At 55.5% G+C, this 27,296-nt stretch overlaps 1 protein-coding gene across 1 annotated transcript in view; it reads right to left on the reverse strand.

Annotated features, from left to right (window-relative positions):
- NPHP4 (nephrocystin 4) overlaps nt 1-27,296 on the reverse strand; it is a 107,369-nt gene that overhangs the window by 53,074 nt on the left and 26,999 nt on the right. The window contains exons 7-10 of the mRNA XM_032863247.1: nt 21,563-21,699; nt 18,947-19,128; nt 18,156-18,282; nt 2,893-3,075 (exon numbers count right to left, since the gene is read on the reverse strand). Of these exons, the coding sequence (XP_032719138.1) occupies nt 2,893-3,075; nt 18,156-18,282; nt 18,947-19,128; nt 21,563-21,699 (629 nt within the window). The remainder of the gene's footprint in view (nt 1-2,892; nt 3,076-18,155; nt 18,283-18,946; nt 19,129-21,562; nt 21,700-27,296) is intronic.

Consider the following 27,296-nt stretch of genomic DNA (forward strand, 5'->3'; position numbering starts at 1 on the left):
CTGTCTGGTGTTGATACACCACTTTCTTTTGATTAGTGTTTGCATGGAATGTTTTGGTGTCTGTTGAGTGTCTTTTCTCTGAAAGCTGAGATTTTCCTGGTTCTTTGTATGTCAATTAAATTTAGATTTCATCACGGATATTTTGAATATTATGTCAGGAGACTCTGAGTCTCATTTAAAGCCTATGGAGTACGTTGATGTTTTTGTTTCATCAGGAATCAGCCCAGTGGGTCCAGGCCACAGTTTCCAACCGGTCTTCTACAGGTTGTCAAACCCATGCAGTGCTATCCAGATCCCTCCTGCATGTGATCCACCCTGGGCAACTCTGGGACAGGGCTGGCGGTCTATCCACAGTCAGTTCTCGGGGTCTCTGGTATAGCGGTTCAGGGTCAGACTCAAGACACGTGCAGTCTGGGGGTGAACCCAGCATTTCTTACACAGCAGCATGGGGTTGCTAACCAAGCCCATCCCTCTCCATGGCCTCTCCAGACCTGTCCAGTTCCCTGGGGCTTTACAGTCCTCTAGCCAGACCCCACTGCGCTGCACACTTCTGGCAACCGTCCCTGAACCCAAGGCCACGCAGTGGAACAGAGTGGTTTCTTTAAAGAGCGCGGGAGCGTATCAGAGAGCCAAAGTTCTCACCTATCGTTATTGGAAGTCAATACATAATGTCTAAAATTGAGAAACCAAGAAACAGCAGTAGAAGCATAATGCCTGGAAACAAAGAAACACCGTCAGTCACAGCCGAGAGCTGAAAGTGGCTGACTCTGGAGATATAAATGTTTTTTAAAGGATAATTACTTGGTCAAAGGAAAACGTAAGAGTTGTTTAAGAAAGAAAACACAACCATACCACACTCCTTACCTACACAGGAAATAGCATCGAAATAATCATAACACCAGCCCCCACATCCACTTAGCCAAAACTTATAGGATTATCTCTAATATTTGTATTTCCCTCTGATTAGTATCTACCACTTCCCCTCAAGGGTAAGTTCACAGGATTGGGGCTACTGTTCCTGGGTAGACAGAGGTGCTCGGTAAACGTTCACTGAAAGGATGAGTGAGACAGAATGAGCCAGTGCAGGGGCACAGCTGGGCTCCACACCTTCTGCCTGGACAGAGGCCGGCCCTGCCGGAGGAGACAAACACAGGAAGAAGCAGAGGAGGAAGCAGAATTATACTCGTGACCAGGTATGGTTCATTATTTTAGTTAGTTGTACATGTTTAGCCTAGTGGTCTCAGCCAGGGGCAATTCTGCCCTCGGGAGACATTTGGCAATGTCTGCCGACAGCTCAGGGTGTCACAGGTTCGGACCCGCGACGGGCCTCTAGCTGGGGATGAACGTCCCCTGGTGCACAGGGCAATCCCCACAGCAAAGAATTATGTGGCCCAGACTGTGAACAGCACTGCGGTTGAGAAACCCCAACAAGAAGTGACACCCCTTGTTAAAAATGGCAGTATTTGGTACACTTCTGTCCTCAAGATAGTCAAACTCTCCACATCCTCCAATACGGTTTACGCACTCAGAAAGCGAAGGGAATATCGTGGCATGCCGAGGCTAAAATTAAATAAAATAAGTATTTATTTAAACACATACATACGTACATACCAAGACGGGGAGAGAGAGGCAACGGCTTCAGGAACTCTAATGGCGGTTTTATAATAAGGGCTCAGACTAGTCCGTGGGGGAACGCAGCAAACGGGTCCCATAACGAGACCTTCCCATAAGGAGAAAAGCTGCATAAGCAGCCGTTCCTCATCCGGGTCCCCAGAGCAATGCCCACATCATAAACAGCAACACCAAAAATAACGCTTGTCGTTAGAGGCAGCACGCGGACGACTCGCTGAGGGCTAGGGACGGTCGCTGCACCTGAGAAAAATGAGACCGTCGAGCAGTAAGAGGCCCTCAACGCACTGCTGAGACAGGCGGGGCAGTTTGGGGTGCGGGCAGGTCCAAGCACTCCTGTGCCACACAGGGCAGCACCGGGTGACATGGGGTGACACAGGGTGACACCGGGAGACATGGGACGACACAGGGTGACACTGCGTCAGGATGGGCTTCCGTTGCCAGCAGCGCTTTCCCACAACACCTGCGGCTCCCGGGGTCCCTGCTACCCATCCCGCAAGGCTGTCAGCGCGGGCCGGGAGGCCAAGGGAGGAGACCCGTCCCACACCCTGGCCCCGCCCCCTTTACCTGTCTTCTCCGCCAGGGTTCAGAGAGAACTTTATTCCAAACATGGATTTTCAGCTGTGGCTTGCCCTCTGTGCAAACCTGGAAGGAGCTAGGGGCCAGCAGGCACGAGAAACCAGGCATGGAGACAAGCCCAGCTGGACACCCAGTGCCCGGAGCCAACCACAGCCTCTGCCTCCCACAAGGCTCACCCTCCACGCGTACACGCACAGCACAGAAGAGCACCCTGTTTGCACAGTGCATACAAATGAAAGTCACAGGCCCTTGGGCCACCTTGCAAGACTGATGTGTGAACCGGGATGTCCTAAGCCCTAAAATAAAACCCGCCTTGGTTCACAGGTGACTGGGACTCAGCAATCACGCTCGTCCCTTAAGGGCACATCCATGACATGAAAAAATTCTGCTCATGGGGTGTCTGGGTGGCTCAGCAGGTTAATGCCTCTGCCTTCGGCTCAGATCATGATCCCAGGGTCCTGGGATCAAGCCCTGCATCGGGCTCTCTGCTCAGCAGGGAACCTGCTTCCTCCTCTCCTTCTGCCTGCCTCTCTGCCTACTTGTGTTATCTCTCTATCAAATAAAAAAATAAAAAGGAAGAAAGAAAAATCTGCTCATGACACAACCTCTGGTTTTGAAAACATATGAACTTGCCAGAAGCTCAGGGGCAAAGTCTCACACTTAAGGAGCATCTGAACCACTTACCTCTTCGGAGCTCCTGCTGGCCGGGGGCACTTTATAGACCAGACGGTGCGAGGGGTTGGGCCGGATCCCACCCTGCAGAGGTAAGGTCACCTTCCCGGAGTCGGCTTCCAGCACAGGGTTCCAAACAGCCCAGCGAATTGTGTGCATACACGCCACGCCGGACAGAGAGGGGATGGCGGCCGCCTACAAGGGAAACGGTGTCAGTGCCTGACTTACACCAGACCCACCTTGCAGAGGTCAGGAGGGAGCAGTGCAGCCAGGCAGGGTCACGAAGAAGGAACCGGGGCAGAAGGGCACGACACAGAAGCTCAGAGGGCACGGGAGCAGCCGCCCACCTTGAGACCCCCCCGGCCCCCCCAAGCTCTCCTCTAGGGATCTCCCCTCCGGCTCAAGGCAGCAGCAGCCTCTCTTCTAAAGACGACATCGCCCTGCTGACCCTGCCTGTTGCCCTGGGGCTCTTGGTGTGGCTCTGTGAGCACGCTGCCCCTCGCCCGCACCTGCTCAGCTCACCGCTATTAGGAAAACACTGGGAATGACACTTGGTGTTAGTGACGGCGCAGGGTGCCGCGGACATTCCATCTGCGATCATCCACGCGTATTTTCTCCAGCTACGTTTCTGCTCATAACAAACGGTACACGTCACGTATGTGACTCTGTGTGGGCCTGGGAAACCGGCCAGGCCCGATTTTCTGTGCCTTCCTTCCCCCATCTTCTTTCACTGGGCAAGTGAAGCCAGTGAAGGCACCAAGGAACAGCCGGGATTGAGGACTGGCCGTTTTCTCAAACCGTTTCAGGCTTGACTCAGCGTGCTCTAATGGCACCACCTTCATGCGCTCACTCCAAGAATATTAATATAATAATAATAATAATAATATTTATTAAGAATAAAGCCACACTCCAGGCCTGGAACGCCTGCTCAGCTGGGCAGTGAGACTAGCGGCGGGGGTAGGCGCCGTCAGACACCCCAGCTCTGGCTGAGCCCCCAACAGGCAGAGGCCGCAGGCTCCACGGGAGGCAGCTCGTCAGGGCTCTGGGAAGGCCCGCTCTGGGCTAGAGGCCATGGGGCACTCGGCAAGCAGGGAGGACTGGGAGCCCAGGAAGGCACTTTCCAGCCCCAGGGCACAGCGCCCCAACCAGAGTCACTGAAACTGTCCAGCCCCGGGCAGGAGCCACCCCCGCCTCTGCCCGCTGCCTGGTGCAGGTGGTAAGGCAGGAGGACAAAAACCTGAAGGCGGTAGGCGGTACCTGGAGCACAGGCACAGCGCTCCTAACGCCCTTCTCATGGGCAGCAGCGAGTGGTCTACTCCCCTCCGCAATGGGGACAGCAAAGGAATGGGGTGACCCCATGTGGTCTCGACCACCAGCCTCATCCGCTGAGCCAGGCAGCCCTCCCCATTTGGGCCATGGGCAAGGGGAGCCTACAAGGAGGGGTGTTACGCTCCTGGAAGGAAGGGAGGCCTGTGCGCCATCCGTGGCAATAAAAGACATCGTCCCCAAGGAGAGGAAAGCTGAGGGGAGCCCACGGACACAGGCCTTGTTGGAAGCCACAGGAGAACGCCAGGCTCTGGCAGAGGAGCTGGGGCTCCCAACAGACCCCGCCTGCTTGTCACAGCCAGGACATGATGGCATTCGGGTTCGCGGGACGTCGTCACACACGCACACGGAAGGACTCTGGCTGGAGCCCAACGCGCACAACTCCACAGTCAGCTGGGCCCACCGCAGCCGAGGGGATATGTGTGCAGCACCCAACACAGAAAAGGAAGCACACTCGTCTCACCCCAGTCAGGCTGTCCAGAATGTTCCTCTGCCCAGCGGTCTCCCGTCCTACCACGTCCTCGGTCATATGGGATAAGAGTCCAGAGTCAGCGTCTGGCCCTGAATCAATGTCTCTTCCTGAGGCCCCATCATAAGCGGACCAACCTCACTTCTGTGGGGCCTGTTCTGACCCCAACTTCCGATCACGGGCTAGGCTACCGCCCCCTCTGCCCTGGCCACCCTGCCAGCTCAGTGAGAACATCATGGAGGTACGAAGAACTGGCAAAGTAAGACACCTACGCGTGTGACCCTGCCCAGCATGTCCGAAACGCGTCAGGTGTGCAGACAACCCTGCTGCTCCGCACCCGGCTAGCTGACGGCGGTGACATCAAACGCTCAGAGGACAACAAGGGGACTATAAGTCCACTGCTCTTTAAAAACAACATCTCTGGGGGCACCTGGGCGGCTCAGTCTGTTAAACACCTGCCTTCAGCTCTCGTGCTCTTTCTCTCAAATAAATATTTTTTTAAAATCACTATAATTGTATTAGCAAAACTGGCCACTAAAAAACACTCTGCAGATTCCAACATTGCTAGACTACTTTTGTAGACAGCCATATCCTTATAAGACCCAGGTTAGGGGCGCCAGGGTGGCTCAGTGGGTTAAAGCCTCTGCCTTCGGCTCGGGTCATGATCCCGGGGTCCTGGGATTGAGCCCCACATCGGGCTCTCTGCTGGGCAGGGAGCCTGCTTCCTGCCCCCCGCCTGCCTCTCTGCCTACTTCTGATCTCTGTCAAATAAATAAATAAAATATTAAAAAAAAAAAGACCCAGGTTATTACGGGATCAAAAGTAAAATATGTATCCAAGTTGTCATGCTGTTTGTGCCAGTCCTTCTAGTTTAATCTTTCAAATTAGGTGATTCTGATACAGTCTTCCAATTTCACAGTTCCTTTGGTTTCCTAGTTCTCAATTGATAACAGCCCTCCCCGTGCGGAGTACCTGTCAGTTACACACACATCCGCCTCCCCTCACTTGCGTCTCTAACAGCTCCAACAAGAAGGAACGATCCACGAGTCACTGATCATTCCTTTGCAAGGATTTCTGCAACAATTAGGGCTCGGTGGCAATACCAGGCCGGGCTGACAGGTGAGAGCCTGCCCAACCCTGCGCCCCGGATCCCCCCAGCCTGGTTCCCAGCTCTGAGGAGGTCAGGGGCATCCAAGCACCTATTTGACTGGTCAGTGTGACAAGGCTCCTCCTGCCGGTGAAGTCTAGCGGTTGAGATAAAGTCAGTTACTTCGTAACATCTTCTCCTGCCCAACTGGGTTCGCATTCACGAGAAAAAAGGGGGGTGGGAGGGAACCACTGAACTGTTCCGCATTTAGACTTTTAATGATAACAGCAAACAAGAGGCCAAAGGAGCACACTGGAGTGTAAGCCGGGTTTGGGGAACAGAAGGGCCACACCAACATGCCCCAGGCAGAGCCCAACAGACAGCCCTGATGGGAACGCCGTAACCTGGCTCCCTGGGGGGGCTCCGCGCAGCTTCAGAAAGGCAGGTCCCCAGCCTAAGCCCTGGACACTGCGACTGTGACGTGATTTGGAAAAAGGGTCCATGCAGATGTAATTAAGTCTTACGAGATTAGGAGATCTAGATTATCCAGGTGAGCCCCAAATCCAGTGACCAGTGTCCTGACAAAGCAGGACAGAAAGCGAGTGGAGACCGAGAGACAGAGGGAGGCCACGTGCAGACAGAAGCTGCAGGGACATGGCTGTGAGCCCAGGGGGGACCGCGGCTGCCGAAACCTGCGAGAGGCACCAGCGATCCTCCCCTGAAGCCTCCGGACGGAAGCCAGCCCTGGGCTGGGTGCAGGCGCGTCCAAGAACGCCCACCACCAACGCGAGCGGCGGGACCAAGGCCCGTCCTGCAGAGGGACAGGCGTCTGCCCGCATGACTGATGGGCACCTGCAAGCAGCCAGAGCTCTACGACCAGCGAGGAAGAAGGCCGGCTCCAGGTTACTCGTGTCCCAGCGGCCTCCGTAAAGAATACCAGGTCCTTGGCCACTGCGGCGCACTGCACAAGGCCCGAGAGCCTGCAAGGTGAAGGGGCAGGAGAGAGACAGGCACCCAGGGCCTGGTGATGCCACCGCACAAAGCAAAGACTCACGGGACAGGCATCATCAGCCCGAAGTCGTCCTTCCAGAAACCGGTCAGTTAGATGCCAAAGCCGTTTGTAAATCAGATGGACAGCGCACGTGGCAGCGTCTGCAGGCCAATTTCCTTCCTACACACTCACGGTGCGAAAGGAAACCCAACGACACATAATTACTCACTTAATCTGCCCGTGTATGACAGTACGTGCCATGTAAAGGCACAGCAATCATTTGACAGACGGTACAGTCGTTTCATTCTACCGAGTGGCGTACCTGCAAACATACGCACGAGCGGTGGCGAACGAGTGTGTGGTCTGAAGAAAGCACCATAACGTGGGACAACGCTTCATCCTGGCTAAAAAGGTCATAGCACTTTGGTGCTCAGCAACAAAGGTGGTCACTTGACAATGAATTAAAGAAGCGAAGGCGAAATGGTCCTGAGCTTGGAGCTGTGCCTGGAGAGGGGGACAGGCGTGTGGCCTCCGGGCCTCTGGAGATGGACTGCAGAGCCCAGTGGCCTTTGCACGTGCACCTGCTTCCTCAGGAAAACCTGCCCCTTGCCTTGTTCTGCTTCTCCCCTTCTCCGCCTGGGTCCGACAGTGTCCTTGATGGCAGGGCTCAGGCTTGGCGGCCTGGTGTCCTTCCTGCGGGCACAGCCCTCCAGTCCTCAGGGCTGGTCCCCCACAGGTCAACAAGGGTCTGCACAGGTCTGGAGCGGCCGCTACTGCAGAGAAGGGCTGTGCGGGGCCAGTGCTGGTCCTTCCGTGAGGGGGGCCCAGGGGCCCTGGGGGAAGGCAACCCTCTTCAGGAATCAGCACTCCAGGAAAGGCTGTCTGTCTGCAGCCACGACCCACCCAATCCCAACCCCCCATCACCCCCATCGCCCCACCCCCATCCCAGCCCTGGAGGCATCACCTTGGGAGGGGGAGAGGAGAGGGACGGGGAAGGAGGCAGGCAGTGGTGGAGAGCACTAGCAAGCTGCGAGACCTGGAAGAAAAGCAGAAGGTGGGACTGGACAGCGGAGCCTCTGCCCCTGGGGAAGACAGGGTTTACGCTGGGGATGTGGGAAAGGGGCACAGGTCCCTCCGATTATTTCCTACAGCATGACTCACGTGTGAGTCAGTCATCACCTCAAAATACAGTTTAATTTAAAAAGCAGCGTGTGGTGTATGATAAGAGCTATGGGAGGTGCTGGTAAAAAATGCTAATCGTCCACAAAAAACAGTCAGACTGTGAAGTGAGCAGAAGCGATGGAAGAAAGTCCTGGTGACACCAGCAGCGCAGAAGTCAAGCACCAAGGAGTAAACGCGATCAGCTGTTCAAGCGTTTGAGATCCACATTTAAACCTCAAAAATCACTCCTGAGGGGTGCCTGGGTGGCTCAGTGTGTTAAAGCCTCTGCCTTCGCTCGGGTCATGATCCCAGGGTCCTAGGATCAAGCCCCACATCAGGCTCTCTGCTCAGCGGGGAGCCTGCTTCCCCCTCTCTCTCTGCCTGCTGCTCTGCCTACTTGTGATCTCTGTCAAATAAATAAATAAAATCATTAAAAAAAAAAATCACTCCTGAAAACACAAGAACAGGTCAGAAAAAATGGAAAGACTTCCCTCGTTCTTGGTCAGGACACGGCAACACGATCATGACATCAACACTCCCCACGTTCACTTCCACGTGTGACACAGTCCCAGCAGAAACACCCGCGAGCTCGCCCCTGAGCGTGCGGAGACACACACGCAGGGAGAGCGGGACAGCGGCAGGAGCAGTGGCGAGGTGGCAGCCCCTCTCCGGGGGACCCACGCCCATGGCCCGGGCACAGGGACACGCAGAGCGGCGCACACTGACGCAGACACATGCTCGAGCAGAGACCCGGGGCGCCAGGAACAGGCATCGAAACCAGCGGCATGCGGGGCCTTTTTAACAGGCGGCCTGGGCAACAGGACAGCACCGGGTGAGCGTAGAGGAGGAAGCACGATGAGCCCGCACGGGAGGAAGGACAGGCTCTCTAACGACAACTCAAAGCCACGTGCAGTGCGAGTCAGCACGGGCCGATCTGACTGCAGCGAAAGAGGTTCTTTGTGGCCAAGAGGCCATGGGCTGAAGGTCTGCATCCCCAAGGCCCACAGGTCAAAGCCCCAAGTCCCCGTGGGATGGCACCTGGAGGAGGGGCCTTCGGGAGGTGACTAGTCCTCTGAAGGCAGGGGCCGGGGGGAACAGTGTCCTTGCAAGAAGAGGAAGAGAGGAGACCTCCCACCCCTACACACACACACACGCGCACACACGCACAAACACACACACACCAGGGCACACACGCATACACACATACACACACGCACGCGCACACATACACCAGGGCAACGGCTGCAAGGTCTGGCCTCACCAGGAACGAAACCTGCTACCCCGTGACCTTGGACTTCAGGCCCAGCGCCGGGAGGGCTACGTGTCTGAGTTCACAGGCATTTCGTCACAGCCGCCAGAGCAGAGGAGGATGTGGCCAGAAACAGGCGTGTGGGTGAAAAGGCGGACGGCCAAGTGGGAGGGAGAAGGCCTCCGCACACACCCCGAGAGCGCGACGCCCTCCCTCACCAAGCACAGCACATGAGGAGGACCTGCAAGTGCACGCCAGGAAGGCGGGCAAAGGCAGGGACCAGACGACCCACAAGCCGCCACACGGTCGGCTCCTCTCTCAGCCACTCACCGCAATGCCGCTTCGCCCCCCCACCCCGAGCAGCAGACCCCAGAGCCTGACAACACCACGGTTGGCAAGGGCCACCCCTGGCCCTCGGTCCAGCAAGCCCTCCTGGGCACGCGGCACGAGGCCGGCAAGCACGCAGACGGCAGCCCCTGCACCGCTTCCAACGGCAAGGCCCCGCCAACGGCCGAGCTCTGCAAACGCGGGAAATCCATGAACTGTGCAGCATGATGGAGTGAAGGCAGCCGGAGAAAGGTGAAGCGATCTGTGGCCAGCCTGCTGTGACAGCGGGGACACACGGGGAGTCAGCCCCCTGCACGCTGAACGGGAGCCAAGAACACACACGCATGTCCCCTTGCGCCCACCCACTGCAGCAGCCCTGGAGCCACGGCCCTGGTCCCCGCCTGGGGCTGGGGCAGCGGAAGCGACAAGGACACGGAGGGAGCAATGGTCTTCTGAAACCACCTCCTGGCACAACTTTTACTTTTAAAAGCATATAAGTGTGCTACACATTCACAAACGAAAACTAAATCACTAAGGACGGGAGGGGAAATAACCGCACAGCTTAAGTGTGGCCGGAGTGAGCAGCAGGGCCACCCCGCTGGGGCAAGGCCAAGGGGCTCCAAGACTCTTCCAGAGCCCTGAACGCGGGCTGGGAGACCCGCCTCTCTCAGCAGTGATGGTGGAGTGACCCTGCGCAGGGGCTGACGTGCGGGTAAGGAGGGAGGGCCACCTGCCGAAGGAGGCTGGGGAGCCCTGCCAGATGGCCGGCGATCAGCAAGAACTCCAGCCTAAGCCAGGTCTGTGCACACAGAGTGTGTACACGTGTGTGCTCACATGTGTGCGTATGTGTGCCTGTGTGTCTCCACAGGTGAGTTTCCCAGCTCTGCCCACTGAAACCAGAGCTGGGGAATTAAGACACACCTAGCACCCAGTTCTGGACATGGACGCATCCCCTTTAAAGGAACCAGGGCTGGACCGCCCAGGTGACTCAGGCAGTTAAGAAACCTGCTCTTGATTTTGACTCAGGGCACGATCTCGGGGTCCCGGGACCTGGCCCACATCAGGCTCCGTGCTCAGAAGAGAGTCAGCCGGAGACTCTCTCCCTCTGCCCCTCCTCCCACTTCTCTCTCTCAAATAAATACATACATCTTTTTTGTAAATTAAAAAATCAAAATAAATGAATAAAAAGAACCAGGGCTCACCAAAACAAGGAAAATCTGAGAAACTGTCACAGTCCAGAGGTGCATAAGACCCAATGACTACCTGACGTGTGGCATCCCAGGTGGGGTCCTGGAACAGAGAAGGACTTTAGGGATGGAAATTCAACTAAACCATGGACTTAGGTTGGTAACCATTTATTAATACTGCTTTATCAGTTGTGACAGATGTACCGCAGTAACGAGGCTAACAGCAGCGGAACTGGGGACGGGTGCGTGGGATCTCCTATCATCTACAGTTTTTCCGTAAATCTGAAACTTTTCTCAAAGAAAAAGTTTATTGAGTACAAGGCAGAGGTGGAAAACCACAGCTCCTCCCAGGACGACTGATGTCGGGGCTGGAGCGGGGAGAATGCCAGCTGAGCCCAGGGCATCTCGCACTATCAGAATGTAAGAAACTGCTCCGAGAACAGGACGTGACAGAGGACGTCACAAGGACACAGCCTGGAAGGACCGTGGACAGCTCTGGGGCAATCTGAGCACTAAAATAATCAGGGAGAGTAGTTTGTTTTTCTTTTTTTGTTGTTTTTTTAAAGGTGTCCTTGAATCCATCCCTGGAATGGAGCTGGAATCCTCACTCTGAGAGAGGCAACAATGGAGGCCAACCAGGGACGGTTAGGGGAGGGCCTTACAGGGTCTCCCCAGACTGCCTACTAGCCACAAGGGCAAAACCAGCAACCGTCCAGTGGCGACATCACACAACACCTGACCAAACTAAGCAGGCCAACGGGACCGGAGGGACAGCACACCCCTCTGACGGGGGACCCTGAGGGACACACCCGCCCCACTGCTGTGTCCCAGCTGGGACGCAGACACTGACTCCATCAGGAGGAACCGTCACCAAATCCAACAGGAGGAGCACATGCTTTCAAATGTTTCTACCAATCTATACAGAACTTACCAAAAACCCAAGAAATGGGCAGAGGTCAAGAAATGGGCAGAGGACATGAACAGACATTTCTGCAAAGAAGACATCCAGATGGCCAACAGACACATGAAAAAGTGCTCCACATCATGCAGCATCAAGGAAATACAAATCAAAACCACAGTGAGACAAATGTAGTGATCCGAAGGGACACGTGCACTCGAATGTTTACAGCAGCAATGTCCCCAACAGCCAAACTACGGAAAGAACCTAGATGTCCATCAACAGATGAATGGATGAAGAAGAGGTGGTCCATACATATACGCAGGGGAAAGTCAGCCGTCAGAAAGGATGGATACCCACCACTTGCATTGACATGGATGGAACTAGAGGGTATTACGCTGAGTGAAATAAGTCAATCAGAAAAAGACAATTATCATATTCTCACTCATATGTGGAATTTAAGAAACAAGACAGAGGATCACAGGGGAAGGGAGGGAAAAATAAAATAAGACAAAATCAGAGACGGAGACAAACCCTAAGAGACTCTTAACCATAGGAAACAAACCGAGGGCTGCTGGAGGGGAGGGGGAGGGGTAACTGGGTGACAGCATGGAGGAGGGCACGTGCTGTGATGAGCACTGGGTGTTATAGGCAACTGATGAATCACTGACTACCTCTGAAACTAAAAAAAAAATTTTTTTTAATTTCTAAAAGGAAGGAAACTATTCCTATTTAAAAAAAAATCAGGAAAGCCAAAGAAAGGCTGTGGAGCTGCTCCAGACCAGAGGCGGCCCCAGAGGCAGGAACTCTACCACCTCGTGCCCTGCCCTGGAGAGCAAGGCCATCAGGGACACGCGGGGTCACCAGCAGGCCGGGACTACAGTGGAGATCATGGCCCCACTCGCTGCTGAGCCCAGCAGGCTGCGGTCTGCACCCACGGAAGGGCACCGCGCCTTCAGAAATGCACGTTGAAGCATCTGGGGTCAGGGGCCATGACGTCTGCAATCACTCCCAGAGAGTTCACAAAAAATACACACGTGGACCTGCGTGTGCATATGGAGGACACAGAAAAGCAGACACGAATCAGCAAGTCAAGACAAATCGATGTGGCGGGTATGAACCTGTGCGTCTGGTAAGGCGTAGACCAGTAGTCCCCGTATTTCTGTAACTTGTCTGTAAGTCTGAAATCATGTCCAAACAAAGCATTTTCAAAGAAATTATACAAAGTCCTACTATGCTTTTTTTTTCAAGCATAACGTTAAGAATATGGAAAGGCAAGTGAGAGGTTGCAGAAAAGTATTCGCACTCTATGTATCTGATGCAAGATTTTTTTTTTTAAAGATTTTATGTATTTATTTGACAGAGACAGATCACAAGTAGGCAGAGAGGCAGGCAGAGAAAGAGGAGGAAGCAGGCTCCCCGCTGAGCAGAGAGCCCAATGCAGGCTCGATCCCAGGACCCTGGGATCATGACCCGAGCCGAAGGCAGAGGCTTTAACCCACTGAGCCACCCAGACGCCCTATCTGATGCAAGATTTATAGCAAAAACATATGAAAGGAACTCCCATCTACCTGGTAACAAAAAGACACACAAACCAAAACAATGGCCTGGACGCGTCCTGAAGGACGAGTAGGGATGGCCGACAAGCACAGAACACGTACTCATGCCTGGTCATCAGGGAAAGGCAAATTAAAACCATGTTCACGCCCAGGAGAAAGGCTGAAGCTAAAAAGACAGACGAAACCAGAAGCTGGTGAGGGCGTGGAGCAGCCGTCCTTCACAGACAGCCGCGGCGCAAACACTTAGGAGAAACAGGCTGTGCTTGGATAGGCAGCGCGGATCTACCGAGGACCCGGAGCGTGGTCCCACGGCCCTCGGCAACAAGAAGTGAAAACGTGTGTCCACAAAGACTTGCCCCAGAGCGCATAGAGCGCTTATTAATTAGCTGGAGAAGCCCACCCATAGTAACATGAAAGAAGAAATTTGCAAACCACATTATCTGGTCAAAGAGTAACACCCAGAACACGGAGAGAAGTCCTGAACCCTGCAACAAACAACAAACCACCCGACCCAAAACCAGGCGAAGGACTCGGACAGACACTCCCCCGACAAAGATACAGGCCAGCAAGCTGGCGACAAGATGCTCGGCAGAACTGACTGCCACGGAGACAAAGCCAAATCACAGCGCGACCCACCTCACCCCCTTCACACGCCGAACAGCGAGGGCGGGCGAGGTTGCGGAGGAATCAGGACCCTCGCGCAGTCGGTGGGAGCGTAAACGGACGCAGCCGCTGTGTAAACCAGTGTGGGGCTCCTCAAAACACGAAAAACACAATGACCACACGAGCCAACAATTCTGCTTCCGCTGCCCAGGAGGGCCGAGTAGAGGGTCTCAAAGGGATAGTGTGTGCGTGTGTCCGTGTTAGCGTTATCCGCAGCATCTGGGATGGGGAAGCCGCCCAGGCCCAGCCACTGATGGCCGGATGCGCAGAACTCCGACGCGCAAGACAGCCGTCTACAGCCGTGAGAAGGAAGGAAGTTCTCCAACACGGCACACGGTGGAAGGGCCCTGAGCACGTAAGTCCGAGTGCAAGAAACCAGCCACGAAAGGACAAATACTGTACGATTTCACAGGAAGTGCCTTCTGGGGATGGACGAGGTGACGGCCCCACAGCACATGTGAACGCGCTCGATGCCACAGAACTGTGTGCTCGAGAAGAGTTAAGATGGAAAAGTTTGTGATACGTGCGTTGTTTCCACGAGAAAGAAAAGACATCAGGGGAAAAAAAAGGGAGAAAGCCACTGCACTATACCCTTTAAAACTGTTTTAGGCTGTGTGAATTTCTTAGTAAAATAAAATATTTTTGAAAAAGTGAGTGAGTTGTTTTTTGAAAAAAAACAATTTTCAAAAAGTGAGTGAGTTGATATCTTTCCAAAAGCCATAAGGGGAGCCCAACATTCAGGACAAAGCAGAAGACTCGGCCGCAGACCCCTCTCCGTCAGCGTCCACCCATGTCGGCGGGGGCACTCAGCCCCGCTGGCTCCAGGAGATGAGGGCAGAGCCTGGGCTGAGCGGGTGGAAAGGCGGCCACGCTGTCTGGAGGGCGGTGTGCTCCAGGGGACAAGCCAGGTTATCCTGAAAGAATTCCAGAAAACCCTCAAGACTTTCATATTTCCAAGTTCTAAATGTTGAAATGTACATCATTTTCAGAATAAATCAAGGCATAATATTCATGTGCCAAACACAGAACATCAAAATACTCAGCTCTGAGGACCAGGCACCTGGCAAACACTCCGATCTTTGTTACAGGGGCTTGTTTTGTCAGAGAACATTAGAACATACATAAATAATAAATTAGCTAACATTTACCTTCTGGAGATCTGGAGGTTATTTTGCTATGTGACTCCACGAAAGGACTGTTTTAGCCCCTGGCAGGCCCCTGGGGATCTGCACTTATTCTCACCTAAAAATGCACCTTAGACTCTGGGTCTGGTTGTTTTCACAGCTGCCTTCAGTCATTCTCTTACGATCGAGGGCGTCTGCTTTGTCAACATCACCGTCAGCCAGCACTGAGGGAGCCCACCCCTCTCTGCAAACAGGCCGCCTGAGACGGGCACACTGCCCCCACGTACCCTACCCCCCAGAGGGGAAAAGTGCTTCCTTTGGCGATTGGCAGCTAAGCCAGAGACAAATTACAAAGGGCTTTAGCTGTTCTGGCTGACTAAAAGGTGTGCAGACTTCACAACAGATCACCAACAAGGAGCGTGTCTTCTCGGTCTTTCTAGTCTGGTTTTCATGACTACCAAAACACTCAGGACCCAGAAACTGCTCTCGGACTCAGGTGACTGGGTAGAAACTGGAAACCCTCTCAGCCCGACGGCTTCTCCCCATCTGCCACTTGCAGGGGTGAGCCTCAAAGGGGCCTCAGGAGGCAGAAGCCTCTGGCTCCTGGTCTGACACACCGGTGACACGGGCCCATTCTGTTACTTCAAGCGTCAGCCATAAAAGGACACGAGACCTAAGGAGCACATCTTGAGAACAGGTCTCGGCAACAGAGGCGGCATCCGTGAGGGAGAACGCGACGGCTCCCCTTGTGCAGAAGAGCTGGCTCAGAAATCATTTTCCAAAGAAAAGCACATTTATGTTTTCGGCTCTTCTACTTCTGATTCTGTAAAGTACTTGAGAAATGGGTGCACAGGCCAACTGGACACTGGGTGGCAGCGGACAATCTGCCTCAGTTTTCTGGTGTGACCAGGGCACAGCGGCAGCAGCCCCGTCGTCTGGGGACACGTGTGGACCGCTCACAGAGGCAGCGACGGGCTGTCAAGGACCGAGTGACAGGGGCCAAGGGACAGGGGGCGGGAGGAGCGGAGGCAGGCACCCTGCCAGGTCCAGGCTTCTCTCTCCCTTCATATTTGAAATTTTCCATAATAAAAAAGTTAAAAGAAGAAAAGATCATAACGTGCCACAACGTTCACAGTCATCACAGCAGACAATGACTGGAATTTGCCTCGAAATAAATCAAAACAGGTTGTAGGAGATGGTGTGGACAAAACAGGATTGTGCACGCGGCTGGCTGAGCTAGCTGGTTCATTTTCCTATGCAGTCTGCCTCAGTTTACCTGTGAAATGTCCACCGGGGGGAAGCTCTCTCACAGGGACAGGAAGGGAGAAAGAGACTCGCAGGTGGGAGGCCAGTGAAGCACGTGCTCCGTGACCACCCGCAGAGGAACCCGGGCCGTGCTGGCTGCAGCTGTCCCCCGCACCCCAGGCCACACCCCCGACTCACGGATACTCCTGGGGAAGGACGAGGGCCAGGAGCGCCCCTGCACTCTCCCCTCCAACGTGGACACCCGTCCGACTCAGGCCTGCCCCCGGGGTGTGCAGCCCCCTGCTACTCCACATTCACAGCAGGCGTCCGTGCGGACCACCCCCTCGAGACTGCACCTAAGAAAGAGCAGCTGATGGCCACACCACGGCATCCAACATCCTGCGTCAGGAGAGACCTCCGCACCACAAAGAACAGATGAGCCATTACACGCCGCCCTCCAAAAGCTCCATGAAGCAGCAACACGTGGCAAAGCCACCTGCGCTGGGTAACCGTCTCCGGGAAGGGTCAACAAATAACCACGGAGCGTCACGTGACACATCAGTTTCCACGTACAGACCCCGTAACTGCGGGCAAACTGTAATCTCGCGTTCGGAGGAACTCTCTCTCCATGTTCGCGAGACGCGGGGGCGCCAGGCCCACGGGCAGCTGGGCCGACTCCTCCCTGTCTCCTTCCCCGGGCAGCCCTGGATGCTGGCCCCGGAGTCCCTCCCTCCTGGTATTGTCCCCCTCATGCCCGGGGCGCCCACCCCATGCCGCCACATGCGCTCACGCCACTGCATTCCGGCTGCCTTCTCTGGTAGTAAATAAAGAGGAGCGGAGCTGCGAACGACAGCTTGACTGCAACGATGGTGACTGCCTGTTTGTCCACAATCTGGATGCCTGCCTCTGGATCTGCTCACCTGCTCGGGACTCCGGATCGTGCCGCCCTGAGCTGTGCACGGCAGAGGGCAGATGAGAACACAAAACAGCACCTCCGCTCGGCACCGCCCTCCCCCTCCTAAGGCTTGCCCCAAGACCATCCTCAGCCCTGGCCCTCCAGCAGCAGCGCCACGACGCTGGCCAGCCGGTCCTCAGGGCAGGCGCTTTGTCATCCTTTTACTTCAAATCGACATGTTAAATTGACACCTGCTTTTGCAAACAGAAGACCGAATCTTAAGTACAGCCTGATTTGAGGTTTCCAAAGCAGCCCCATCAGTGATGTGAATGTCACCTCTGTGCTACATGCTGAGCCCCCAGTAACATGGGGCGGAAGGACTCCAACCCCCACGCCATCCAAGGCCTGCAGGAAATTTCGACTCCTCCAAAAACGTAACTCCTAACAGCTACAGTCTGACCAGAAGCCTGGCCAGTAGCAGGAATAGCTGATGAACACGTTTCATAAGAAGTAAGTGTTATATGCTGTGTTCTTATAATAAAACCAGCCGGAAGAAAGAAAATGCCATTAAGGAAAATCGTAAGGAAAAAACACATTTACACACCGTATTTACCAAAAAAATCTTTTTTGGTTGTAAATGGCCCTGCGCAGTTCAAACCTGTGTCACTCAAGGGTCTTCTGTCGTCTTCCAAGTGAACCGCACAGACTCTTACTTAGTTATGACACAGACACAAGGTCACAGTAAGAAAACATGTATCACTTGTGCAGATTCGAGCTTTACTAAGGCTCATGTGAAAACTGCATTAAAGCAGACTCATTCTTTAAACACTTTACCGATGCAATATTTGTGAATCAAGGCTCTCACGCGTGCCTACCGGGCTACTGATCACCGTCGGCCAGCAGAACAGTCTATGACCATAAAGACAGGAAGTGACTGTGACAAAGCTCTGCGACTAGCAAGAAGCCGTTTCCGCGATCCAGGCCGCACGTGCTGTCCACACAGCTGATGGTAATTGCACTAAGTTATTTAACAGAAATGACGTTAGTGGTGACTTCGTTTCTCCTCAGGGCACAGAGCCCAGGGCCCTTCTCACCTTGCCATCCACTCCGGAAGGACTGTTGAACACATACTCCAGCTGAAAGACGATGGCAAACGCAGGGTGACGGACCATCTCAGGGAGTCGGAGGCGGCTTCTCAAAACCAGAGCCTGGTTTCCGGAGCTGCGTCAAGAACACGGTCAGGCAGGGCTCCCACTGCCCTCTACCCGCCGCGGGATGCTGTCTGTGACCCCAACGATGCCACTGAGCTCTGCTGTGTGTCCAGCCCCCAAGGTAGCTTCCAAACCAGAGCCTTTCTAGGTGCCTCAATCACTCGCTCCAAATCGCCAGAGCTTATGTCGGGAGGACGGCCAATATGGCCAGGTCTCCAGGGAGGCTCGTCCTCCGGGGCCAGTCTCTGCCGGCTTCACACGGGGAACCCCTCGGAGCGCTCTCTGATTCTGACTTGGGAACACAGGACTGAACAGAATGACAGAATTTCCTGCCTGCTGGTTCCCCGCCATCTGTGACCCTGCTCGCAGGCCCGGTGGGAGAAAGCATGCCAGGGTCTCCTCAGACCTCAAGCAGCCACAGCGGGAGGCACCTGTCACGCTAACTCCAGACTGTCACAGCACACTTCAGGACTTTTCCAATGGGACATCACTGAGGTCTGCTCCTAACGCGCGGAAGTCAGCAAGAGGAAACAGAGGCACCAGGACAGAAGCCCCGGCGGACGAGCGCACACTTTCCATGCAAAAACAGCTCCACCTCACTTTGACCCCCAGCTACATGCACCCTCATACCTCCCCGTTCCACAGAGCTGCACCTCACACCCTGGCGAGCATACCTGGCCTTGGAGGAGGAGCCGACTTTCCTGCTGAAACTGGCAGAGCGCGTCAAGGCCACGTCCAGCTCGGGCACCAGCACCACCACCTGCGGCCTCTGCACGAAGCCCAGACCGTTGTGCACGCCCACGCACAGGCGGCGCTCCAAGATCTCCAGCGCGCTGCCGTCCAACGGAACGCCCCCCTAGGAAAGCACAGGGCATGCAGGGTCAGCCCCTGGGCCGCAGGGCAGAGGCTCCCAGGGCAGAGGCAAGCAGAGAGAAGAAACTGTACCGGCCGCCCCAGGCATTTCCGGATCAGAGGGCGCCCAGAGAAAATGGGTCCAGGCGAATGACAGGCAACTCCAAGAACCGCTGGCCTTCGGGCATTTTCTAGGCTGCTGTGGGTTTCCTCACCTGGCACAGCCTTCTCTGGGCTTTCCACCCCAACACGCCCTCCCCCAGGTGTGCGGAGGTCCTCAAACTCGTGCTCAGGTTGCCACGGCTGAGCACAATTCCCAAGATGCAGCAAACATGAGCCACAGTGCAGCAGCCCACGGCCCCTGAGGCGCCTCTGCCCGGCCCCAGACTCAGTGTCCGGAGGCTCGGGGCTGAAGGGGCAGCAGGAAGAGGGAGCGTATGGACGCAGTAAGTCATAGACCAATAAACACAGAATCTGTCCCAAAGTGATCGCTGGATATTCAAGTGTTTCATCTTGAGAAAAAAATGTACCGGCGCTTTAACAAACGAGCAAGGACAGTCCTCCAGGCGACTACTGTGTATTATGTGATCATGGCGAAACGATTCCTGAATCTTCAAGTTTTCTTCACTGCGCATTAATCAAGCTGAGTAGACCCAAAGCCAGCCTACTCGTCTCGGGATAATGAAAACGGAGCGACAGAGGCAGGACAGTAGCTACCAGCTGGATGGGAACTAAATACAAAGTAGTAAAAATACACAGTAGGGACCCCTGGGTGGCTCAGTGGGTTAAAGCCTCTGCCTTCAGCTCAGGTCATGATCTCAGGGTCCTGGGTTCGAGCCCCGCATCGGGCTCTCTGCTCAGCGGGGAGCCTGCTTCCTCCCCACTCTCTCTGCCTGCCTCTCTGCCTACTTGTGATCTCTGTCTGTCAAATAAATAAATAAAATCTTTAAAAAAAAAAATACACAGTAAAGCGACTTTTATGGGAAAACGTAAAATCCAACAACGCTAACCATAAAGCACCTCCTCCTCACGCAGTCCGCACCGAGCAGGAAGAGCAGGGCGGGAGCCACAGCGGGACAGCGCTCCGCCAGCCCCTACACTGTGCTCCTGTTTTGCATGAGACCTCGTACGGCTACCTTGTCAGGAACGCACAGAGAGCAAAACCAGCCGTCTCATCGAGGAGTGCATGTGTGCACGTGTGCGCCTATGAGCGTACGTGCACGTGTATGTGTGTGCGTGCATGTGTGTACCTATGAGTGTGTGTGCATGTGCGTGCACGTGTGTGCGTGTGCGTGGATGTGTGCATGTATGTACCTGTGAGCGTATTGCATGCATGTGCGTGCACATATGCATGTGTGTGCCTATGAGCGTGTGTGCACGTGTACGCGTGTGTGCGCATGTGTGCACCTATGAGTGTGTGTGCATGTGTGCGTGCGTGCATATGTGTGCGTGTGTACCTGTGAGCATGCATATGTGTCCATGTGTACCTATGAGTGTGCAGCCACATGAGCAGGTGCATGCATGTGTGCACATGTGTACCTATGAGTGTGTGTGCATGTGTGTCACTAAGACCCTGCTCACCTCACACACTGCTAGGATGGGCTCCTGCTGACGCAACCACTCACTGTCACCATCGAGAAGCGCAAAAGACCTGCGATGGGCCGACCCCGATGCACTTTGTTTGGGTGCAACGGTGAACCCAGCCATGACCCTATCCTCCTGGTACAGATACTCCACAGAGAGACGGATGATAGAGCAACGACCAGGTAAGGAAAGCAGGTGCTCTCGGGGACAGCCAAGCACCGGGAGAAAGGAAGCAGGGAACACCTGGACAGAGCCTGCTGGAGGAAAGAGCTGTGGCCTTAGCCGCACACGCAGGTGGCCTGTCAGGGCGGTCAGGTTTGCACCAACACCTGAAGCTTGAGGGGAGCCACGAAAGGGTCCGGACACAGAACATATAGGAAAGTGAGCTACCAGTCCCAAGGCCAAGTGGGGACAAGACTGCCAAGAGTTTATAGCAATGTGTCACATAGGCAGGCAGAACTGGACCCTGAGATGGGGACCCCTGCCACGGAAAGAGGGTCTGCTGGGATAAAATGACTAAGACCTCTAGTCATGTCCTTGGAGTGAGCCAAATATCTTGCTAATGCTTTTTGTAAATGCAGATTATTTTACTGGTTTCCTTATGCTCATTTGGTGATTTAATACACTTTTAAATTAAGGCTGCTTTATATATAATGAAATTAACGTTAGGGTCTCTGGATAACAGCACTTTCGTCCCACCAAGGCTAATACAACAGGCTAGGTATCCCTCACGAGCCCCTGAAAGCGGGAGCACACAGGACCACCTACCCTGGTGGCATCTAAGGCTGACACCTTCCCCACCTCCGACCCCCCTGCATCTCCACGGTTCAGAGTAAGTACATGTGAAACAGTACCTCCCGGAAGTGATCACTGATAAGGAGTTCCAGAAGCTCTTCCTCAAACTTCTCCAAGGAAGGGTACAGCGTGAAGAATAAATCGTCCAAGTACCACGTGACGGACTTCTGAGGGCGAGGCTTTCGGAGGGCGTCCCCTGAAACAATGAGGGGGCTCATGGAGCGTGTCCGTGGGGACAGGACCACCAGAAGCATCCAGGGGCTCTCACCCACCAAGGTCCAGGCCATGGTGCTGGGCCCTCCAGACAGAGAAGAGACCACAGGCACAGCACTCAGACCGAACACTGAATCAGAACCCACCTCCGTTCACACCGAGATGCCAAGCAGATTAAACAAGCCCAGATTTCATTTACAGCCCGATTCCTTCCCCACCCTCCTCCAGGAACACATTTTATAATTCAGCAATCCAAAGAACACAGATTAGAGAATGCAGGGTAACATCTGTTCCTATCAGCTCGGTTTCTCTTAATCACTGACTTCCTCTCTAGCAAGAACACAGCCAACGATGCCATTTCTTATTTTTGTACGTTTACCTTGAACCATTTGGAAACATGCAGAAATACTCATGAGCGCATTAAGCCAACAAGCAAAAACACCGTCTGGGCTGACACCACAAGAGAAGATTCCCCATCCGGGGCGGGGAGGGGATGCAGCCCTGACTGGGAGCTCCGTGAGGACAGAAGGGGACAGTGGTTCCCAGCACACGGCTTGGTGCCCAGCCCAGAGCAGATGCACCAACACTCCGCAGTGAGGGGCATGGTCAAGTCTGCACTGAGCCCCCCGGCTGGCTCAGGCGCCACAGCAGGATAAAGGCCAAGCTGACCGCCCCCCCACGATCACACAACCCGGACTCTGCCCTCCTGTGCCCGTCACTGCTCTGCTGCCCTCTGTCTCTTCCCAAGCTTTACCCGTAAGAAGGAAGGTGCAAAGTCCTGGGTTTTAAGAGCAGATTCCAAAGTCAGAGAAAGGAAACAACTTCTGTGAGACTCTGCGCAGAGCGAACAGTGGTGAGAGCCCTTTGCCATCCTGCCGGCGGTAAAGCTGCAGCCGGAGGAGATCCCGGCTTTGCCTCCGCGGGCACCAAGACCCGTAAAACTAGCCACTGCCAACTTCTGCCCCACTAATTCCACTTTCTGAACCTGTTCAGCAAAATTAATCAAATGCAGAGGCAAAGCATTGCATGCAATACTCATTAAGTGTTATTTATAACAGAAAAAAAGAAACAACCAAATGCTCACCAGCAGGGGAATGTTGAGCCACTGACTGTGCCTCCATATAAAATGAGAAGGAAACTCACATTGTCAAAAGATTACTTAATGACTGAAAAATAATCACACTACTGTAGGTGAAAACAATACACCCAACACCATTATGAGATCACCTAACGCCAGTTCTACCTGAAAACCTATGCATTTACACGTAGGCATGGACACATACGGGAAGTAATCACAGATGACTTTATTTCCTTCTTTATGGCTTCCCACACCTTCCCCATCACAAATAGACGTTGGATTCTGCGTAGTTCAGAAATACGCACGTGCTTCCTTTCTAAATTTAAAAAGAAGTGTTTAAGCAGCTCCGCAGAGAATCAGAGCCTGCGGCACACAGGGCAGGCACAGTTACTCACCACGGCCGAAAGTTAAAAACCACCCAAACATCCATCAGGAGACGAACGGCGGAGAACAAATGTGGTCGATCCGCACACACGATGTCAGCCTTCTAAAGGACGGCACTTCGGACACTTGGATGGGCCTTGAGGACATGGGACAGTCACATAAAGGGCAAATGCTGGACGATTCCGCTCACAGGAAGCACTTAAAGTAGTAAAATCAGAAACAGAGAGTGGTCGGGCGGGCACCAGGGGTTGGGCACAGGGACAGGCAGCAAGTTTCCCGGGCGCTTTGCAAGACAAGAGGTTCTGGCGGTGGACAGTGGTGGCAGCTGTACAGCCCCGGGAATGCCCTTCGTGCCCCCCAGCTGTGCGGTGTAAAAGGTCTATGTAACCACAATTGCTCATTAAAGAGCAGGAACGACGAAGTCCGACCTTGCAGGAAGTGGTCCAGCAAGTGTCTGGGGCCTGGCCTGAATTAAGACCCTCATCAGAGGAGGAGGACAGAAGAGGTAAGAGGGAGGAGCTAAAGCAGCGCGCGTCCCCCGCCGGGCACGTCCCCTGCACCAGGGCTCTAAGGAGCCACAGGCCACAGCAGCAGGACCACCTGCCCTGCACCAGGGTCCCCCACCGTCGGGCCCATGGGCCACACAGCTCACGGGGCTTCAGAGAGGACGAGATAGGGTGGCCAGGGCCCTCGGGGCACAGAGAAGGAAGGAGCGGGGACTGTCTCCAAACCAGGGCCCGTCTGCAGGAAGAGGACAAGCCCAGCGGACACGAGCGCTTGCTGGGGAGGGCCGAGTCCACCTTCTCCCGCAGGTAGAGGGAACCACGTGTCCTGAAACAAGGGAGGACAGCATGGCAGTCACATGCACTCTGCGGCCAGGGCCCAGGGGTCAATCCCAGTTTCTAAACCTCAGTGTCTTCAGCTGTGGAAGCCAGGACAGGGCTATGCGGACAGAGCTAACAGCGTCCACGTGTGCTCCCTACAGCAGCCAGGGACACATCATGGCTCCCGCGGAAAAGCACACACAGACACACACATCTCACCAGACTCATCCTAAATCTCAACACAGCCCATCCCTGTACATTCTATCCTCTTTATTTCACAAAAGAGAACCGGGGCTTGGACGTGCAAAGTGAGGGGCCCGAAGCCACCTCACCCACAGGAGCGAGTGTGAGGGAGACTCAGATTTTTAAGCCACTAAGCACACGTGCACGAACGAGCAGGAAAGCCTGGTGAGAACTTCAGGGAATGAGCGGATTTGCGGATACAGAACCCAGGAGTAGCGAGGACGGGCCACGCTGGGAGCCGTGGACTCAGGCAGGACTCGGGGGGCTGGCCAGTGGCAGCCCTTACACAGACAGGGGCGGCAGCAGAGAAAGACACACTTGCACGTGTGCTGGGACCACAGCCCATCCCACAGGGAACCCAGCCATGTACAAAAACTAAAATATTGGTGGGCAAAGGCCACTTCCCAGACTGATTTCCCTTGAGGAGGAATCCTTCCAGCTTCACAGCTCAAGGGGATGGTGCAGGGGTGGGAGCAAGATCTGGGGGTCCGGAAGGTGGCAGAGCCCCCTGCTTCTGGCAGAGGCCTACGCCAGGCAGGAAGCAGGCTCTGCACAGCCCACCCCCATGACAAGGTGGCCCCCAGGCCCACAGCCATCAGCAACAACAAAAGGAGTCGAAACCCTGGTATCCAGAGAGGTGAGAAGCAAGTCCCACGCACCGAATCAGACAGGGAGAGAGACGAGGGACGATCACTCTCCCCCCAGGAGGCCAGACTGAAAAGCTGCATCTGCACTGGGGAGAACCCTTCAGATCCTGAGAGGTCCGGGAGGCAGGGCCAGGGGGGCATCCGGCCAGATTTGCCCAGGCCAGGTCTGGTGAACGGCGCAGGCTCTGGAGAAGGGCTCTCCCTCAGGAGACGGAGCGGGCCTCCCGAGCTGCCGCGGCAGGGGACGGAACCCCTGAAGAAAAACAGCAGGTCCCAGGGCTCGGCGCGTCCTAAGTGCTCGGCACTGAGCTGCCCCAGCCCGTTCCTTTGCCCCCCAGATGCATCTGCAGGGGCAGGTCCCAAGAATGTCCCCACCTTACACGGAGCCTCTCCCCTGACCACTCCCGCAACCCCCTCGGGGCAGCTTTGCCCCCTGCCGTTCGCTCACCACCCACCCTCCGCGGCCAGGACGGACAGAACCTCGGCAGAGCTGACCTCTGGGGGCACTCCTGGCCCTCCCGCTCTGCGACCGGGGCTAGCTTTCCCGCGTTTGTTGCCAAGCTTGTGGACGGGAATGCAACCCCGAAAACAGCATTGCTCCAACGGGAAAGCGGACCCCCTTCCCTCGGGGATCCCCACACACACACTACTGAGAAAACGGGGTTACAGGCGCGGAGCAGGCAAGAATCCCCTGGATACCATCCTCTAGGGAAGCGCTCAGAAACACCCCCACGTGCCCCACAAGCTCCCCACAAAGCCCTAACACGGTCCGCAGCTCCCCAGGGGCGCAGCTCTCCTGGAAGGGCTTTCGGTTCACCAAACAGCATTGCAGGGGGGACAACAGAACGAGAGGTTGACAGCTCCCCAGGCAGGAGCAGAAGGGAGTCGGAGCCGTCCGCGTTTCTAGAACACCTGTTGCCTTTGATGGCAGTGGTGAGAGGACACGTCCACCCTTGCTTCAGTCCATCAAGATGTGAGCACTCCGCCAAGACCCCCACGCTGTGCCCTCTCCCCGGCTGGGGGCCTGCGCACCCGGACCCACAGATGAACCACGGACAAGCCCAGGCATCGGAGAACCCGTGAAGGGATACGAGGCAGACCCCAAACGCGGAGCAGTGGTTTGCTCTGGGGCGGTTCCCTGGGCAGTGAGACTGGAAGGGAAGACTTTCTGCCAAGATTACTTTGTCAGGTTAAAACTGCAGCTCACACGAGGACACCAGCTCTGCTCCGGCCACGCCACCCTCACCCCTGCCTACCGGCAACCTGTGCTCACACAGACCAATCCAGAAGGCGAATCCCGGCGAGGACCCCAGCAGCCCGCAGAGCCTGGGAGACGCGCCCCACAGCCGGCAGGGTGCTTGGACGCCGCCTGCTGGAAGGAGCGTCAGCTTGGTGGGGGAAGCAGCATTTTCAAGGACACCCCAGGGAACTCCTGAGCAGGGACTCGGGAGGACCATGTGGGACACCAACTGGAGCAGGCCGCCACGGCACAGCAGCGGGCGCAGTTCCGACAAAGCACTTCTCCGGACAGCTCAGCCGAGCTCTGGGCTAGCAGGTGAGGAAGCGGGGCCTGGACCCGGCGCCCGCACCAGGCGGAAGGACCCACGTCAGAGGCCGCTTCAGGCGACATCGGCATGAGCGGGCCTGCAGGACGGAAGACAGCCACGAAGGACAGACGGGAGGCGCACATCACCGGGGCGGGCATTCAAAGCCTCGACAGGGCTCAGAGTGAAGTCAGTCTGCAGGTCAGGGAAGAAACGCCTCAAAGGCCCCACGTGAGAAGGACGGGCACGCGGGACGGGCACGTGGCAAGGACAGCGGCCTTTCTCTGCCTCTCTATGGGCCACATGCCGCTGCCACCACAGTTCCTGGGACTCCCCCTGAAGCACCACAGCCAGCCATGGGTGGTGGCCTGCGGACGTGAGCACGGAAGACAGAGCTTCGGTTCAGGTCGCCCCAGAGGCCTCGCCCACTCCCAGACGCTGCCAGTCCACGGCTCACTCCCACCAAGCCCACGACAGGCAGCTGTGGCCAAGCGTTCCGACTGCTTCAGATGCCTGGATGGTGTTGGCCGGCTCGGGGGAGCGTGAGGCCCTCCACTGTCCTCCTGCACTAGCAGCCCTGTAGGACCCCTGCGCCCCCTGAGCACCTGGCCAGGAAGCCTCCCGCGGGACTCCGTTCAGTCCTGGCACTGGTCCCTGGCCTTCAGGTCCAGTTCCGGAAAGCAGGCTTCCCGCTTCATTCATGACGAAGCTCCCAACACACTCGGACACTTTACGCAAGGCTCTGGCCCTGCCCCGACACGGGAGGCGCGCTCTGAGCCTTGCCCCAAATGAGAGAAGTCTTCCTGGTCCCCATCTCCCCAAACCTCCCCCCACCGTGGCCGCGGCAGCAGCACACCAGC

This window comes from Lontra canadensis, unplaced genomic scaffold, assembly GCF_010015895.1.
Source record: "Lontra canadensis isolate GAN:19392208 unplaced genomic scaffold, GSC_riverotter_1.0 scaffold25, whole genome shotgun sequence".
NCBI lineage: Eukaryota > Metazoa > Chordata > Mammalia > Carnivora > Mustelidae > Lontra > Lontra canadensis.